At 41.5% G+C, this 16,087-nt stretch overlaps 1 protein-coding gene across 1 annotated transcript in view; it reads left to right on the forward strand.

Annotated features, from left to right (window-relative positions):
* Positions 1–16,087, forward strand: part of CFAP47 (cilia and flagella associated protein 47) — a 2,216,809-nt gene that overhangs the window by 483,512 nt on the left and 1,717,210 nt on the right. Inside the window, exon 32 of the mRNA XM_069204610.1 lies at positions 12,798–12,938. Within this exon, the coding sequence (XP_069060711.1) occupies positions 12,798–12,938 (141 nt within the window). The remainder of the gene's footprint in view (positions 1–12,797; positions 12,939–16,087) is intronic.

Here is a 16,087-nt window from a genome sequence, read left to right on the forward strand (position 1 = left end):
CCAGTACATTATGAGGGAGGTGATGAGGATAGTCCTTCTCTCCCTTCGCAAGCAGTCTGTGCAACTGGGTAATAGTGGGTTAGCCCAACCCAGAGAGCAGGTGAATGCGGCGGCAAGCAGAGAGAGAGAGAGAGAGTGCTCTCTTGGGAGCTCTCCAATTTAGTTCAGCCCCAAATTCCACCGCCCAAATCGTATTGTGGAGACATCAAAATTATCTATCGCAAAACAAACTGGTTTTGTAAGGCAGGCACCTGTGTTTTTCGGTCCTGGGTTCGGCGGCCATATAGAGAAACACAATAAACCCAAACATTTCTGGAAACTAGACTTTCGGAGGAGTCCACAGAGGTGTGACTTGTGTGGATTCCCCAAAGTTTTCTTACCCAGAATACCCTGCAAATGTTGAATAAAAACTCTATTTTTCTCGCATTTCTGTCACACAAACTAGAGGAATATGCTGGGATCCACAAAATTCCTACCACCCAGTGATTCCTCACCTGTCCTGATAAAAACACTACCCCACTTGAGTGCCTACACCTAGTGCCTGCGTCAGGAATGGATCACCCCAGGGTCAACAGCTGCCTGATGTAAGGACCAACATTGACCGTTGTGTGATCTATTCCTGTCGCTGGCGCCAGGCCTACCCACACAAGTGAGGTACCATTTTTTATTGGGAGACTTGGGGGAACGCTGGGTGGAAGGAAAATGGTGGCTCCTCTCAGATTCCAGAACTTTCTGTCACCGAAATGTGAGGAAAACGTGTTTTTTAGCCACATTTTGATGTTTGCAAAGGATTCTGGCTAACAGAACCTGGCCAGAGCCCCACAAGTCACCCCATCTTGGATTCCCCTAGGTCTCTAGTTTTTAAAAATGCACAGGTTTGGTAGGTTTCCCTATTTGCCGGCTGAGCTAGAGGCCAAAATCTACAGGTCGGCACTTTGCAAAAAACTGCTCTGTTTTCTGTCAAAAAATGGGATGTGTCCACGTTGTGTTTTGGGGCATTTCTTGTCGCGGGCGCTAGGCCTACCCACACAAGTGAGGTATCATTTTTATCGGGAGACTTGGGGGAACATAGAATAGCAAAACAAGTGTTATTGCCCCTTATCTTTCTCTACATTTTTTCCTTCCAAATATAAGAATGTGTGTAAAAAAAGACATCTATTTGAGAAATGCCCTGCAATTCACATGCTAGTATGGGCACCCCGGAGTTCAGAGATGTGCAAATAACCACTGCTCCTCAAAACCTTATCCTGAGCCCATTTTGGAAATGCAAAGGTTTTCTTGATACCTATTTTTCACTCTTCATATTTCAGCAAATGATTTGCTGTAAACCCAGTATAGAATGAAAACCAGGGTGCAGCTCATTTGTTGGCTCTGGGTACCTAGGGTTCTTGATGAACCTACAAGCCCTTTATATCCCCGCAACCAGAAGAGTCCAGCAGACATAACGGTATATTGCTTTAAAAAATATGACATCGCAGGAAAAAGTTACAGAGTAAAACATAAAGAAAAATGGCTGTTGTTTTCAGCTCAATTTCAATATTTTTTTATTTCAGCTGTTATTTTCTGTAGGAAAACCTTGTAGGATCTACACAAATGACCCCTTGCTGAATTCAGAATTTTGTCTAGTTTTCAGAAATGTTTAGCTTTCCAGCATTGGTTTCACACCCATTCCTGTCACTAACTGGAAGGAGGCTAAAAGCACCAAAAATATAAAAAATGGGGTATGTCCCAGTAAAATGCCAAATTTGTGTTGAAAAATGTGGTTTTCTGATTCAAGTCTGCCCGTTCCTGAAAGGTGGGAAGATGGTGATTTTAGCACCAGAAACCCTTTGTTGATGGCATATTCAGGGAAAAAACCACAAGCCTTCTTCGGCAGCCCTTTTTTCCCATTTTTGTGGAAAAAACGAAATTTTCACTGTATTTTGGCTAATTTCTTGGTCTCCTCCAGGGGAAACCACAAACTCTGGGTACCATTAGAATCCGTAGGATGTTGGGAAAAGAAGGACACAAATTTGGCGTGGATACCTTATGTGGACAAAAAGTTATGAAGGCCTAAGCGCGAACCACCTCAAATAGCCAAAAAAGGGCTCAGCACTGGGGGGGGGGAAGGCCCAGCAGCTAAGATGTTAAAAAAAAAAAAAAGATTATAAGGGGCTTAGAGCCCGACTCTTACTTACCTTTACTTAACATTGGTTCACTCCCATGTTACTCTTGTGTCTTTGCTTCCTGTCGGTTGGCAGCTCCGAGTTCTTCCTAGGCTTAAGTCTTTGTTCCTTTGTGTCCTTGCTGTGGAGCATGGTCCGAGTACTTCTTCCTGTCGTTAGTGTCCTTCATTGGCCACAAGCTCCTTTTTTTTTTTATATACTTGTTGGCACACCCCTTGTTCTCTTTAACCAATTCACCTCGCCCCCTTTGTTTCTCACCCTCCTTTCTCTCATTGCTTTTTTGCATTTTTAAATATTTTTTTTCAGGTTTACAGCACAAGCTCCACCCATAGGTTTTGGAGCGCTTTACATGAGTACCATTTACTTTACACAAGAACACATTCATTGTTTATTTTTTTGGACTCTGGAGTTTCCCGGATCTGCAGGCAGCAGTTCATCATTTTTGAAAGCCATTAACAAAGCCAAATAGCTTACACAGAGTTATTTGGCTTTGTTAATCTTTGTTAGAGATGTTGCACAGCAGAACATGCTGCTTTGCAACAACTTACAGTAAACAAAAAAGCGATATGACTCAGTCAACTCTGAGCATTGCCTTTACACTTCTTTTTTTAATGACTTTGAGACATGTTGTACAGCCTCTCTTGCTGCTTTGCAGCATCTTTAAAAAAACACATTGACAACTCTAAAAGGTCTTGCATATGTGAAACCTATTGGCTTCGCCAATGCTTGTTATCCTTTAGCACAAATTATTAAACCAAGTAGGTTGCTACGGGTCATTAATAAATATGAACACCTAACTATTTAAAGCAGTGTTGCAAAAATGTATGTTAATTCTTAACTATCATACCTCCATCAAATACACTAATGAATTCTTTCACTCTAAAACATTTTGAATCACTCCCATTATTATTTTCAAACTTTTGTCTACAATGGCCCTATCGCCCTCACTTGCACTTTGTCACTAAATTTGAAATGAACATATTTAAAAGAAAAAGAAAATGTTGTAAACTAAAAAAGACAGATTTCAGTTATTTGATAGAAAAGAAGTCAAACAAGCTATAGTGTTTAGCTACTTTGGACTCATGTTCTGTTGTAATCTGGAAAAGTACAAGCGCTTTAGAATATAACAATGAAAAACATTGTTTATTAGCCCAGGGCTTGTTGTAGTTTAATCAGTAATGTGTCACGCTATTGTTGTAATGTTCAAAATGCCACCACTATAATATAAGATACACGGAAATCCTGGAAAATATTGAAATTATATAAATTTCACTGCTCTACAGGTGTCAGTGGTCCACCTTCATAACTGTTTAAGGTCTTGAACTGGAAACAGTGGGAACTATCTTTAAGACTAGTTTATAGCTCCCAATATTTTAGCTGCATTTGTACCTCACTTGATACCACTGAGAAGGTGCCAAAGTGTTTGTGTAACGTTCTAATCACCCTTAAGGGTATTCAGGTCCTCTGTAACAGGTGTGGGAGACCAGCCCACTGGGCTTATTTGAAAAGCTAGTTCTTTAGCTTCTTGCATAAGCCAAGAATAGAGAAGGATTCTCTGATGTGTTGTGGGAGGCAGTTTCAGACTTTAGGGGCTAGGTACAAGAAAGTTCAGCCCCTGCCCTGTTGTTGTATAATTGTGGGGTGTGGACTAGTGAGAGACCGATATAGCTTAGGTGTCTGGAAGTTTGGTGAAAGTGAATGCGGCTCTTAAGGTAGGCAGAGCCAATGTTGTGGATGAGGAGTTTAAGGTGTTTGCCCTTTGTGTATCGGGATCCTGTGGAGTCCCCTAAAGTTAGGTGTAATGTGGGTCATTCCTAGGTTTTTAAGGACTAATTTGGCTGTTGCGTTACTGACTTGTTAACTGGCAGGTAATCCTTGCGAACAGAGTGTTTCCATAGTCTAGTCTGCTGGTAATTAGAGTTTGGGTGATCATTTTTTTTGGCATTGTCTGCTAGTCACTTGGAGATTTTATGCGTCCTTGGTGTCTTGAAGCAGGCAGAGACCACTGCACTGACTTGAACAGTCATATCCAGATTGTTGTCTGGTTATTCCTAGATTTCTCTCTTGCAAGTAAGGCGTGAGTTGTGGGTCCATGGTCTGTGGGCCACAAGGTGGAGTCCCATGGTGAGGCGTTCTTCCCGAAGACTACCATATTGGTCTTGTCGGAATTCAATGGGAGGCAATTCTATTTCATCTAGGTGGCTACTTCTGTCATGCATGTGGTGAATGTGTTCCTTGTGTTAGTTTTTTGCCCAAGAGGGACAGTATCTGTTGTGCCTTCACCATAAGTGAAGATGTTTATATTGTGAGCTTGTATGACGTCTGCCAGTAGGGTCATGTAGATGTTGAAGAGCAGTGGGCTGAGCGAAGAGTCCTGTGGGACTCAGCAAATAACATCTCCTGTTTTAGAGACATGTTGACAGTTTGGGTTCATAATGTAAAGTGGTACACTGTTCCGAAATATAGTAAAGAGAGAAGAGAAAAGAAAAGGAGTCCTGAAAATCAGGAGCAATAGTCCTCACACACCACATTTGGTGTCATGCTTCATCATCGGACAGCTCCTCGTCAGACCGGCGCTGCAATGTCTGACGGGCACCCCCCGAAGGGGGGCTCTTTGCCGGAGATCTTTTTTATACTCGATAATGCCGCGGAGCCTAATATGGATCCGAGAGAGGAACAAATATACAAGGAAGAAAAGTAAAATTGGCTCAGATCCCTCACTCAATAATTTATTACTTGCTATTGGGAAATGGTCAAGATTAAAAGAATAAAGAGAGTGAAGTCAGAGGTAATGCTCGGACACTCACACAGAAACCATCAAAATAGAGGAGGGTGGAAATGATCCACCACTCCTTAGTATGCGGTCGACATGTTTCGTGTCTCTTCTGGTCCAACAGGATCCCGTGACGCTTCTTCAGGACCTACTAAATCATAAAGTTTCTCTCAAAAAATAAAGTTTGGGTTCTTCTGGTGAGAGGGAGCAGATCCATTTAAGGGCGAGTCCCTGAATCCCTGCTTCATGGAGTCATCAGAAGACTGCTAATGGGTCTAGAAGGATGAGGGCTGAGGTTTCCCACTGTCGAGGATCATCTGGATGTCATCTATTGCTGCTATAAGGGGGTTTCCGTGCTGTGGTTGGGCGAGAATCCTGATTGTGAGGTATCGAGAAGCTGTTGTTTGTTGAGGTGGTCACAGAGGTACTTGTTGATGGCTTTTTTTCTAGGACTTTGGATAGGGAAGGAGGGATATTGGTCAGTAATTGGCGAGTTTGGTTGGGTTAGTTGAATGTTTCTTTAGGAGAGTGTTGACAACTGTATTTCCATGGTTCCAGGAAGGTGGCTGTACGGATGGAAGTGTTGAGGACAGAGGTGAGGACCTGATAGGGATTGCCCTTTGTTGAAGGTGTGGTGAGGCCTGGGTCTGCCAGTGCCCCGGAGTGAATGGTCTTCATGACTGTTGTGGTTTCTTCTGTGCAGCTTCCATTAAGTAGGTCCCGAGGGGTACAAGGAGAGCAGGGGGTGGTGGGCGGGCAAAGGAAGAGAGCAATGGCAGTGAAGACGAGAGGCGCGAAGGAGCGGGGGAAGAGGGAGAGAGCGCAGAGAGGGTGGGAAATGGCACAGGAAGTTAAAGAGAGTGAGAAATGGCACAAAAAGGCAAGAGTGATAGAATTGTCACTGAAAAGAGGCAGTAAGTGTGAGCGGAAAGAGCACGAAGAGAGAAAATGCACAAATAGAAAAGGATCAAAGAGTGAGAGGCAGGCCACGCATAGGGAGTAAAAAAAAGCACAAAAGGTTGCAGTGAGCGCGAAAAGGCAAATGCCACAAATGTCACAGAAAGAGAGAGCAAGTATAGGAGAGGCGAGGCAGGTGCCTTGCAGGTGACTGGTCAGAAGACTGGTTGCAAGTGAGTCCGCTAGGCTGGGCCCATCTGGACTTAGCTGCAGATAGCATGCTATGTTGTTATCTCGGCTTAGTTGGAACTATGTCAATTTGTAATGTGGCTTAAGTGGAAAGCGTCTTTGTGTTTTATGTTTTGACCAATGGATTGCTCTAAACTTATATCTTGCTGTGTTTTGGTTTGTAGTGAAGTGAAGAGGAGTGGGGAGTAGCTTGCTTAACCTTTATATTAACTTTGTGGTTTAGCTTTATAGCATTGTTTGATGGAAGAGTGTAAGTGTTGCTTGTGACCTGCGTGTAAAGTGTTTGGGTGTCTTGCATAATAGATAGTCGGAGGAGCACTAGTGAGATGTTATCCTATAGGTATATTTGTTGGAGTTGTTTTGCAGATTCATTTTGGATTTATTGAATCAGTGCATCATCTACTTGGTTATAGCAGGTTAGGTTGGTGAACTTGATGAGGTCTGGTAGTGTAGAGAGGTTGACGTAGAAGGGCACTGATTACATGATCAAGTTTTAAGGAAAGTCATAGACTGTGCTGACAAAAACTAACGTGGATGTGGAAAGTTTGGCTTCTTGATATAAATCCTGTTATGGTGTTTGAGGTGTCTTTCTGGTGTTGACTATATTTCCATGGTGTTGTAGTGATTGCCATCTTTAATTTTCTTTAGCTTTTTGTTGAGCCAAAGAGGCATTCCTATTTCTAGGGTGCTTTGAGATGTTGAGGGGTATCGGTGTGTTGCAGATATAGGCAAGTTAATGTGTAGAGCTGTTCAACTTTTGTTAATCATTTAGTTGCGAAGATAATGCTTACATGGGATTTGAGTGCTCAGGGGCTGTTTATTTAATGATAATTTGTTGTATTGGTCACTTCTGTTGTAGTATGGAGAGGTTCACAAAGATGGAGATGAGTTTGATGGTTTCTCTTGATTATGGGAAATGTTCCTGTTATTGGAATGTACCTCACAAAAGCAAAGATTGTGTTTACAATGGGTCCAACAAAGTGTTTTGGTCCAGAGATGAATTGGCATACGTGGAGAACTGCCAGGCCCTTAAGCCAGATGTTGAGGAATACCGAGATGCAGAGGTTGTTGTGGTTTATTATGATGTTCAATGTGCCATTTGAAAAGGTGTCTGCAGATGCTTGTTTCTTCTTCTGCAGTTTGTATATCAAATGGTAAAGAGAATGTAGTTGAGGGATGGCCGCAGATGAGAAGTAACTTGGATTAATCTGTGTCCAACTTTTGAAAGCTTGTTGTCTGTAATGTGTTCTAAAAATAGCTCCTGTACCTCAATACCAATCTTTTTGTGACCGTTGCATTTGAAGATTCTTGATTGTGAGGTGAGTTTTATCTTAAGTAAGGACTGGGGATACTTAGCCTCCTAACCCAGGTATCAGTGATGAAAAGAAGGTCTGACTTCAAGTCAGAGATCAGGTTGTAGATATTAACATAGTCAATTGTGTGTTGATAATGGAACAGTATAGGCAGAAAGAAGTACAGGAGCTTGAGGGGTTGGTTAGTAAGCAGACACTCTTGATATGGGGGATCACAAAGGTGGGGAAAAAGGAGAGCTTAGTAGAGTTAGAAAGGCCCGCTCTCTGGTTTCAAGAGTTGGAAAAGGGCCTAGAGGGCTGAGAAGAGGAACAGAGAGGTAGAGGGATGTAGTAGATTTTTGAGTGAAGAATAAGCAAAAGATATGGGCCTCTAGATTGTGAAGGGATAGGAGAAAAAGAGGCTAATGTATGTAAAGGAAGGGAGAGAGCCTGGCAAGTACGTACATTTCTTGTGCTGTATGAGGAGGAGTAGATCTGTGTTTGGGTGGGAGCAATAAGGCATGGAGTCCCTAAAGAGAGCTAATCAAGTTAATGTTTGAGGAGTACTCAGGGTTTGGGTAAATCACTTTTGAGGACTTATAGCAGGAAGAAAGTGGGACTATTAGAGAAAACTAGAAAAATGGCTTGGTAGGAGGTTAGAAATTGGCAAGAGCTGGTTTAAAAGGGAAGAGTAGAAGTAGAGTAGTGAGCAGAATAGTAATTAGAGAGAATGTAAGGAGTAGGGGAGTTGTAGGCTAGAGTAGAGGAGTAAGTCAGAGGTATAGTAGCATAGGAGGAGAAGGGTACATTGAGACTGGTGAGTAGATAGGAAGCAAAGTAGGAGAGGGCAGAGAGTAGGAAGGTGAATGTGTGGGTAAAGAGGGAGGAAGTAGCAAGATAGGAGTAGATTGGGAGGGTGAGAGCAGGACAGAAGTTAGAGGTAAAAGAAAATTTACAGGAGCAGAATGGGTAAGAAGAGGCCAAGGAGTAGACAGCTACTGCAAATATTATTTATCTATATATTTTGTGCCACCTGGGAGTGGTTTTCATGCAGAACACAAAAGATAATTTTAAAAGCTTCCAGGTAACTGAGCCAGTGGGGTCTCCTAAAAGATATAAAAGCGCTCAACACAGAAAAATACACCTTCCACAGCCACATGACAACTTACATTGCTGGCTCCACTGAGGACACCTTAAAAACAGCTAAGGTAGAACCTGCAGAAAGATTCAACTTCTGCAAGGCTCAGGGTTACTTCCTAATAATTACAAAAAATTTCAAATTAGTGGGATACTGGTGATGTAGGGTGGATATTGTGTTGTTAAGGGAGAAATGGGTGACTGCTACCAAGGGGATAGGGAAAAGTGACAAGTGTTCTGGAGGCAGGCCTTTTCAGACCCTAGTGTATCTTATCCTGGAAGACTGCACAGGAAGATCACCTTGACCTCTCCATTGGTTACCTGGACACTTAGGCTAAATGCCTATGGGAAGAAAGTTAACTAGGGCACAAATGCCAGGGGAGTAGAAAACCAATCACAGTTGAGGAGAGAGGGATAGAAGACCGCAAAATAGCATGTGAACGGAGGGCTGGGACTAGCCTTATTTCTTGTATAGGAAGCTGAACAGGACATTCAGCTGAGTGCTAGAAAACTGAAAAGGGTACACTATATACACAGTCTATCTTTAAAAACAATATGAGTACAGGGGTGAGTGGACCACACCCTGAGACAGGACAATTGGTTAAAATCAATTTACATTTAACTTAAAACTACACAATCCCATGCTCTTGAAGGAAATCAAAAATGGCAACTTTTAACTGTGAGGCTGTACTTGGTTACTGCTTTGTGGGAAAACTGGGCTGATTGCAGAAGCCCCCTAACTTTTTGCCCCCATTTTTCACTTATACTGGTGTTTTTCTGACTTTGGTGGTGCTCAGGGCACTGCTAAACAGTCCCAAAGCCTGTGCTCTGATTAAAATGGATATGCAAATTAGTCTAATTATAATTGGCTGTGTCAACCTACCTATAAGTCCCTAGTATATGGTTGGGCATGTAGGTTTAGGGACCCCAGCATAGATAGTGCACCCATATGTGCACTGCTGTGGTACCCATGGTGGCTTTAAGGGCAGGCCTGCCTTGCTGGCTGCTTTCAAGTTAAAGTTAACCCTACATTCGACTTTGGAATTAAAATGACTTCTAAAGTCTCAAACTACCCTATTTTTCCATATATCACCCCTAAGGTGTGCCCTGGGTCCCCCCAGTGTTGGGTGCAGTGTAGCTATAAGCAGAGACTCACTAAAATATGTTTTATAAGCCATGGTGATGGAAAAACAGCCACTTTTGTTTTCCCACACTCTAGTGAATGGGCTCCATAGACTAACATGGGGAGACTTTATTTTTAATTAATGAAGTCTCAAACATTTCAAGTTTGGTACCAACCTTATTATAATAATACATCCAACAACTTTCCATTGTCGAATTTAATATAACCAACTCAGGGAAAGAGTTTTAGAACTCTACCTGAAAGTTACAGGTTTTAGCTCTGGAGTGCCCTTCTCTGATTGGCTAGCCTCTGGCCGCCTGGCCAGGTTGCCTTGATGAGGTGTGAAGTGGGAGAGCAGCCAAACTGGACGTCAAAGTAGGGAAGGGCATTTCAGGCAGCTCTGGACCTCCCCCATTTCATGCAAACCCAGAAAACCAGGTGCTCCCTTGATTAGATTAGGATAGGGCAGGAAAGGGATGTGCTATGGAATTTTAGCCACACCAGTGAAGGGGCTCTGCCAGATCTAACCTCTGAGATTGAATTTCTGCCATTGTGGATTTTTGGAGAATAAAGCTCCCTGGGATTGATTTTTGTCACACTTCCCAGAAAGTGGTCATCTAAGGGGGTGGTAGCCTGCCTGTGATTGGATGCTTTCCACCCCAGGAGCAAGGATAAATGACAGAGCTGCACCCATACTTCAGATCCCTACAAGGAACAAGACTGGAAGGAGGACTACACTGGTGGACCCCTAACCTGGACCTGGACACTGCCCTCTGAAGGACTACACCAGCTGCACACTTAGGCTTCACCAGAAAAATGACTTTTCCTGTCTTAAACTGTTTCCAGAATGCACTCCCTGTTTGCTACAGGTAGAAAATAGCTGGATTTGGATTTAAACCAGATGCATTCTGGGAGTTGGAGTCCTAACCCTCAAGGAGCAACTCAGAGCTTCTGGAACCTTGGGGTGAGTTGTGGACTCCTAAAGGACCTTCAAAGGCCTTCTGGAAGAAGATTCAGAAGTTTGGAGAACATTTGGGGAAAAAAGCTACTTAAGTGGATCGACCTGAGTCTTAAGTCAAACTGGCTTATGTTGACCGCGACCCAGCCTGACTTGCAGGTTCGTCCCTCTGAAAAGCTCCAGAGCCCCAGACTTCCAGGATTTCACCAGCGGCACCTGGAAAGGGAATTCAACAACATTGACTTGAAATCAGCTTGCTTTGGAGGGTTGTCCAATGTCTGCGAGAAAAAGCTCCAAAAGAGGTTCTGAGTCCGAACGTACGAAGTTGACCAAAGCTTCCCCCATAGTGTCCAAAGAGGACTCCAGGGAGGTCGGATTCAATTTCAAGTTCAGCCCGGATGAACATTTCCGTCTTGAAAAATCATCTAAGTACGAAGGTAGAATTCTCCATGAGGTCTCCTGCGATGCATATTTGAAGCGTGCTCCAGGGAGATCAGATCCAACTTGTGACTTCGTCCAAGTGAGAAAAATCTTCAAAAAAGGGACTAAGTCCGAAGGCAAAACCTTGACCAAGGCCTCCCGCTCACTATAGCCGAGCAGGGCTCCATTGCTGTCAGCCTCAAATTTTGACTGTGTCCTGGTCAAGTGCGACCAGATATCCAGATTGGCGCTTTTAGTTTCTATGCTCTAAAAAACATTTATTCTTTAAAAATCATATCTCCGGTTCCCTACGTTGGATTTTTGTCATTGTGGTGTAATTTTAATATAAAAATATAATCTATTTTTATAAATTGGTGTTGGATTTTTATTGTGTTTGTGTTTTACATATTTACTGTTTTGTTGATATTGAATGCTTTACACACCTGTCTCCTAAATTAAGCCTAACTGCTCGTTGCCAAGTTACCAAGGGTTGAGCTGAGATTAATTTATTGAGTCCTGACTGGACCTATTGGGGGTTAGTGGCCTATTGCTAAGTGTAGGTACTTATCAGCCCTTACCAATAATCCATTTTCCAACATGCTTGAAATAATTGTCTATGGTGGTTGCTATGTCAGCTAGAAGAGCTTAACTCCATCACCCTTCACTCTGCCGCTCCATCAGAAGATGTCAGAAAACAATTAGAGGCTCCAAATAGGTGACAAAGGAGGAGCAGAATGCAACCGATCACAAAGCCACAAAGGCATGTACGGGTGCCTTACCTCAAACCTTTTTTTTATTTTTTACAGTCTTATATAGCACATATTTGGCCCTAGGGCATTAGAGTTCTTTACATGAGCACAATATTACATTACACAAGGTCATATTTCTTTTTTTGTTTAAAACATAGGGAGATTAAGGGCCTGATTCGCAAACTGCACTTTGTAGTATGTTTTATAATACTACAAAATGGATTACAAATTGTAATTCGCCAACTATGTGCAGAGTTTATGGTTCTGCATTATCTATACTTATATATGTATAGTTCTTTGCCCCAACTGCAGTCTCGGCACACTTAAGCATGTTTTATTAGTAAATGTGAATGAGATTGTAGGGAATGGGTAGGAATAAGAGCAGACAATGGGATTAGGGAGGAGTAAGAGGGGTTTAGAAAGAATCGAGGAGGGATTTAGGAAGGAACAACACTCATCAACCAAATGTAAGACAACTGCATTATTCTGGTGCTGAAGACATGTAACTTACACGTATGTAATAGGTTTACACACTGAGTTTGTGAATACCGAAAGTAGTGAATTTACTCCAAAGGGAAAAACTGAATCAAAATGTAAATTACCTTAATGAATCAGGCCCTAAGTGATTTGCCCAGAATAACAGGATGCTGAGCCGGTGCCAGGGATATCATAGTTGTTACGATGTGCATTGATGCTGATGAAACCTTGAAGCCTATAGTTGCTACTTCTCATTTTAGTTCCATATTTAACTAATTTAATTATAGTACCTAATGCCAATATTTTAATGGAAAAGCAATATTTTTTAATTGATAGGCATAATTGTTTTTAAAAATACTAGATGAAGGCTGTCAAATGAAATTAACATTAATGAAGTTGATTATATTTGTGCAACTACTTGTTATCGCTTTATATTAAATTGAACTCTGCCATTTGCACAAACCAACAAATAGCTTCACTTACAGGTCTTCTCACCGATTTCATGTCTTATGGGATAAATTTTGGTGTGAAACTAAATATTATTCTCTTTTTTTAAGGTTCAGATTAAAGAGCTTCAGAGTTCTTCATCTAAGAATGTGGACACAACTGGAAAAACTGTTTTACTCAATATGGAGGACAGCACTTTTGAGGCAATGAGCAAGCGTGTGTGGACAGATGTGCTGCTGCAGAGCTACAAAGTAGGGTCCTGGTGCATTTTTGATTAGTAATGGTCAATAGGTATCTTTTTAATAAGAAACATTTACTTGCCATTTTATGTCAAATTTATCCACAGGAGATTATCACCTATTGTGCAACTGAGTAATTTAGTTTAAACTATGCACACACTTATGAGATTCTTAATGATATGTAATGAGGTTCTTAATGATATGTAAACTTTGCTTTTGTAATACAGTTTGCTTTGCACATAAGTACAGTCTCTATGTAGTCTGCCAAAGATAGTTTCTCTATTGCTGCATGAGACAAGACCTGCTTCACCTTCCAGGGAATGAGCCATATAAGTCAGTTCCTGACAGCTTTCCATCAAGATTCATGATTACTTCACAACAGTCCAGAAGATGATGGACTTAATTCATATATAGCAAGCCTCCTTTGAGGTTCTTAAAGGTTTTGTGAGATGAGCTTTTGCTAATGGACATTCTGATTTGGTTAGCTGCGCGATGCATGATTTGGAGTAGTCCTCCAGGGAACCCTTCTTTTAGTCATCAGCTTTTTATGTTCTCTGTTAATGTTTAACTTGTGCATGAGTAGTCTAGAACAGTGGTACTTAATCTTTTGACTTCTGTGGACCCCTACTTAATCACTACTGGAACCTGGGGGGGAGCATTGAATCATTAATGGAATTTGGGGACCCCCACTGAGTCATTACTTGAAGCAGGGGACCACTACCTAAGCATTTGTTATCATGTGAACTGCAAAACAATACATAAATATACAGAAACAAGCATTCATCAAACACACACTAAATATTTCATTGAATTCACAGACAAATATAAAAACAATCTATTTTTTAATTTTAATGAAAAAGTTGGAACATTTATAAAATTCAATGGAGGACAGTATTCATCTACACTATATCTTGTTTGATGTACTTGCATTGCTCTACGAGTTGATCAGAGGATACTAACAATTGTTTTAGCCTCCAATTATATATTTTACTTCTTTACTCATATACAATTTAAATAATATGTTAATATTATGTAATATTCTAAGCAGCCGTGGACCCCTTTAAGTAGGCTTCACAGACACCCTGGGGTTCCCTGGACCAAAGATTGAGTATAACTGGGCTAGAAGAATGGCACTGGTACCACCAAATGACTGAATCCCATATTGCTCTGTGGTTCATTATACCACAGCTGACTCAATGTGACACAATATCAAATCTTGTACTAATCCTGTAGCAGTGGTCCCAGTACAGATTTATAATGATTGTTTATAGTGTCGAGGACTGTTCCCTTCATAATCCTAGTTTCATTTTGCAACTGCAGTTTTCTTTCATAATCAGGAGTCTGATAAACACCTCAAAATGACCTCTTCTTCTAGTCTTTTAATCATTAAAATTGTCAAATAGTATAGGCAGTCAAAAGAACAAAAAAGTATGTTTGTAAATACTGTAAAGTATTTAGAAAATAGAAACTCCAAAGTAGCGAAGCATACATATGCAGCCTTTGATATTATCTTTCAATGATCAGTCATTTAAATTGCCAGTTGATTAAGCTCTTTTCCTAAAACATTAGCTAAATGTGCGACCACCTTGGGAAATGTCTTAAAAGGTTAACTACCTAATCTGCTCATGCATCTGTTGGATCATTAATGGCAACTGGATGGTATTAACAAGTGTGCTGGTATCATTAGTACATCAGGTTCAGTGGCACTGGGACTCACTGGGGAGAAAGACAATTTGCACCACAGTTGAAGCTATCTTTTATGACCTAAATGGGTATAGACTGGTGCATTTCTGTCCTTAAAATACTGCTCATAGCTTCCATGCTGTGCAAGTTGATGTAGATAGCCCTGGTTGAGTAATAATAGCATTGCCACAATCATAAAATGATAATACATCCACAGTAACCAGAATTTTAATTTTAACAGAGACCGCAAGATATGTTTGGCATAACTATACATTGAAAGAAAGTTTTCAAACGTATACCAGCTCCTTCTACTCTCCTCTGCATCTATACGTTTATTTTCTGAGTTCTTAGTGATCAGTACACGTTTTATGAAATTGTACAATTGAGACAATCAATAATACAGTAGTGGGAATGTGTGAGTTATTGATAGTACATAAAGATATAGCAACACAACAAGGGGGTTGTGTGAATCTACATCAGTTAGAGGTGAAGTAACAGAATATGATAACAATATTGCACAAAATTAGTATATTCAATATTTTATATAGTTGTAGAAGGAGACCCAGATACACTCACATTTTTCAATTCAATTGTATTAGACACCGTTTCTCTTGGATCCTTCTAATCATAATTCCTCTGCATCAGACAGGGTTTAGAGGCTCAAAAGCTTTACTCCTGAGTGTCAGCAGATGGTGTTGTATGGCTCTGCCCTGACATTGTTCCACTCCAGAGGTGACAAGTGGGGCTGCACATATGCACCACCCAGGCACCCTGATATATTTTCTCCCTTTGTGCACCTTCAGACACATATTCTGAGCTCTTCTCGTCTTTGACATGTCTTTTTTTACCAAGCTTTTGGTGTCTGCATACTTACCCATACAGGAGGCAGTCATGTGGCAAAATCAGTTTTCAAGTTTGGCTTCAACAGAACTGACTACTTGGGATGTGCAATGGGCACAAGTGTGGTGCTTCAGCACCACACCTGGGTGAAATCTACAGGCTTCTCAGGGAAAGTCTAGGTTTCTTTAATGGACATACCATTTGACGGTTCTCACCGCATTGGTGAGAAAGTGGCCTGTGCTCTGGAATGCTTTAGGGAAAGCCGTGCCACAGTCCATTCCCTGGAGCTGTCTGTCCCCACCAGGCAGTTTCCTCAATGGTTTTGATCCTTTCGTGGATTCGCCAGGGATTTTGAATACTGCCAATGCCAGACCATGCCACAAGCAAAACAACCTTCTCAGCTATTTTGTGGCTGAGACCACAGCCGCTAGAAACATTCAGAGCATCAGGGACAATGTGCAGCTCAGTACTTTGCCTCACCTGCAACTACAACCAACTACAAAACCACATTACTGTACTCTTTTCAACACCTTTGTAGGAGGCATGATCATGTACTTCCCCCAGGGATGGAGAGATAGGACCCATGTGTCCTCCAACTTGTCAAGCCGAGTTACACCCTCCCATTAACTTATACCCTA

The sequence above is a fragment of the Pleurodeles waltl genome, chromosome 8 (genome assembly GCF_031143425.1).
Source record: "Pleurodeles waltl isolate 20211129_DDA chromosome 8, aPleWal1.hap1.20221129, whole genome shotgun sequence".
In the NCBI taxonomy this organism is placed as follows: Eukaryota; Metazoa; Chordata; class Amphibia; order Caudata; family Salamandridae; genus Pleurodeles; species Pleurodeles waltl.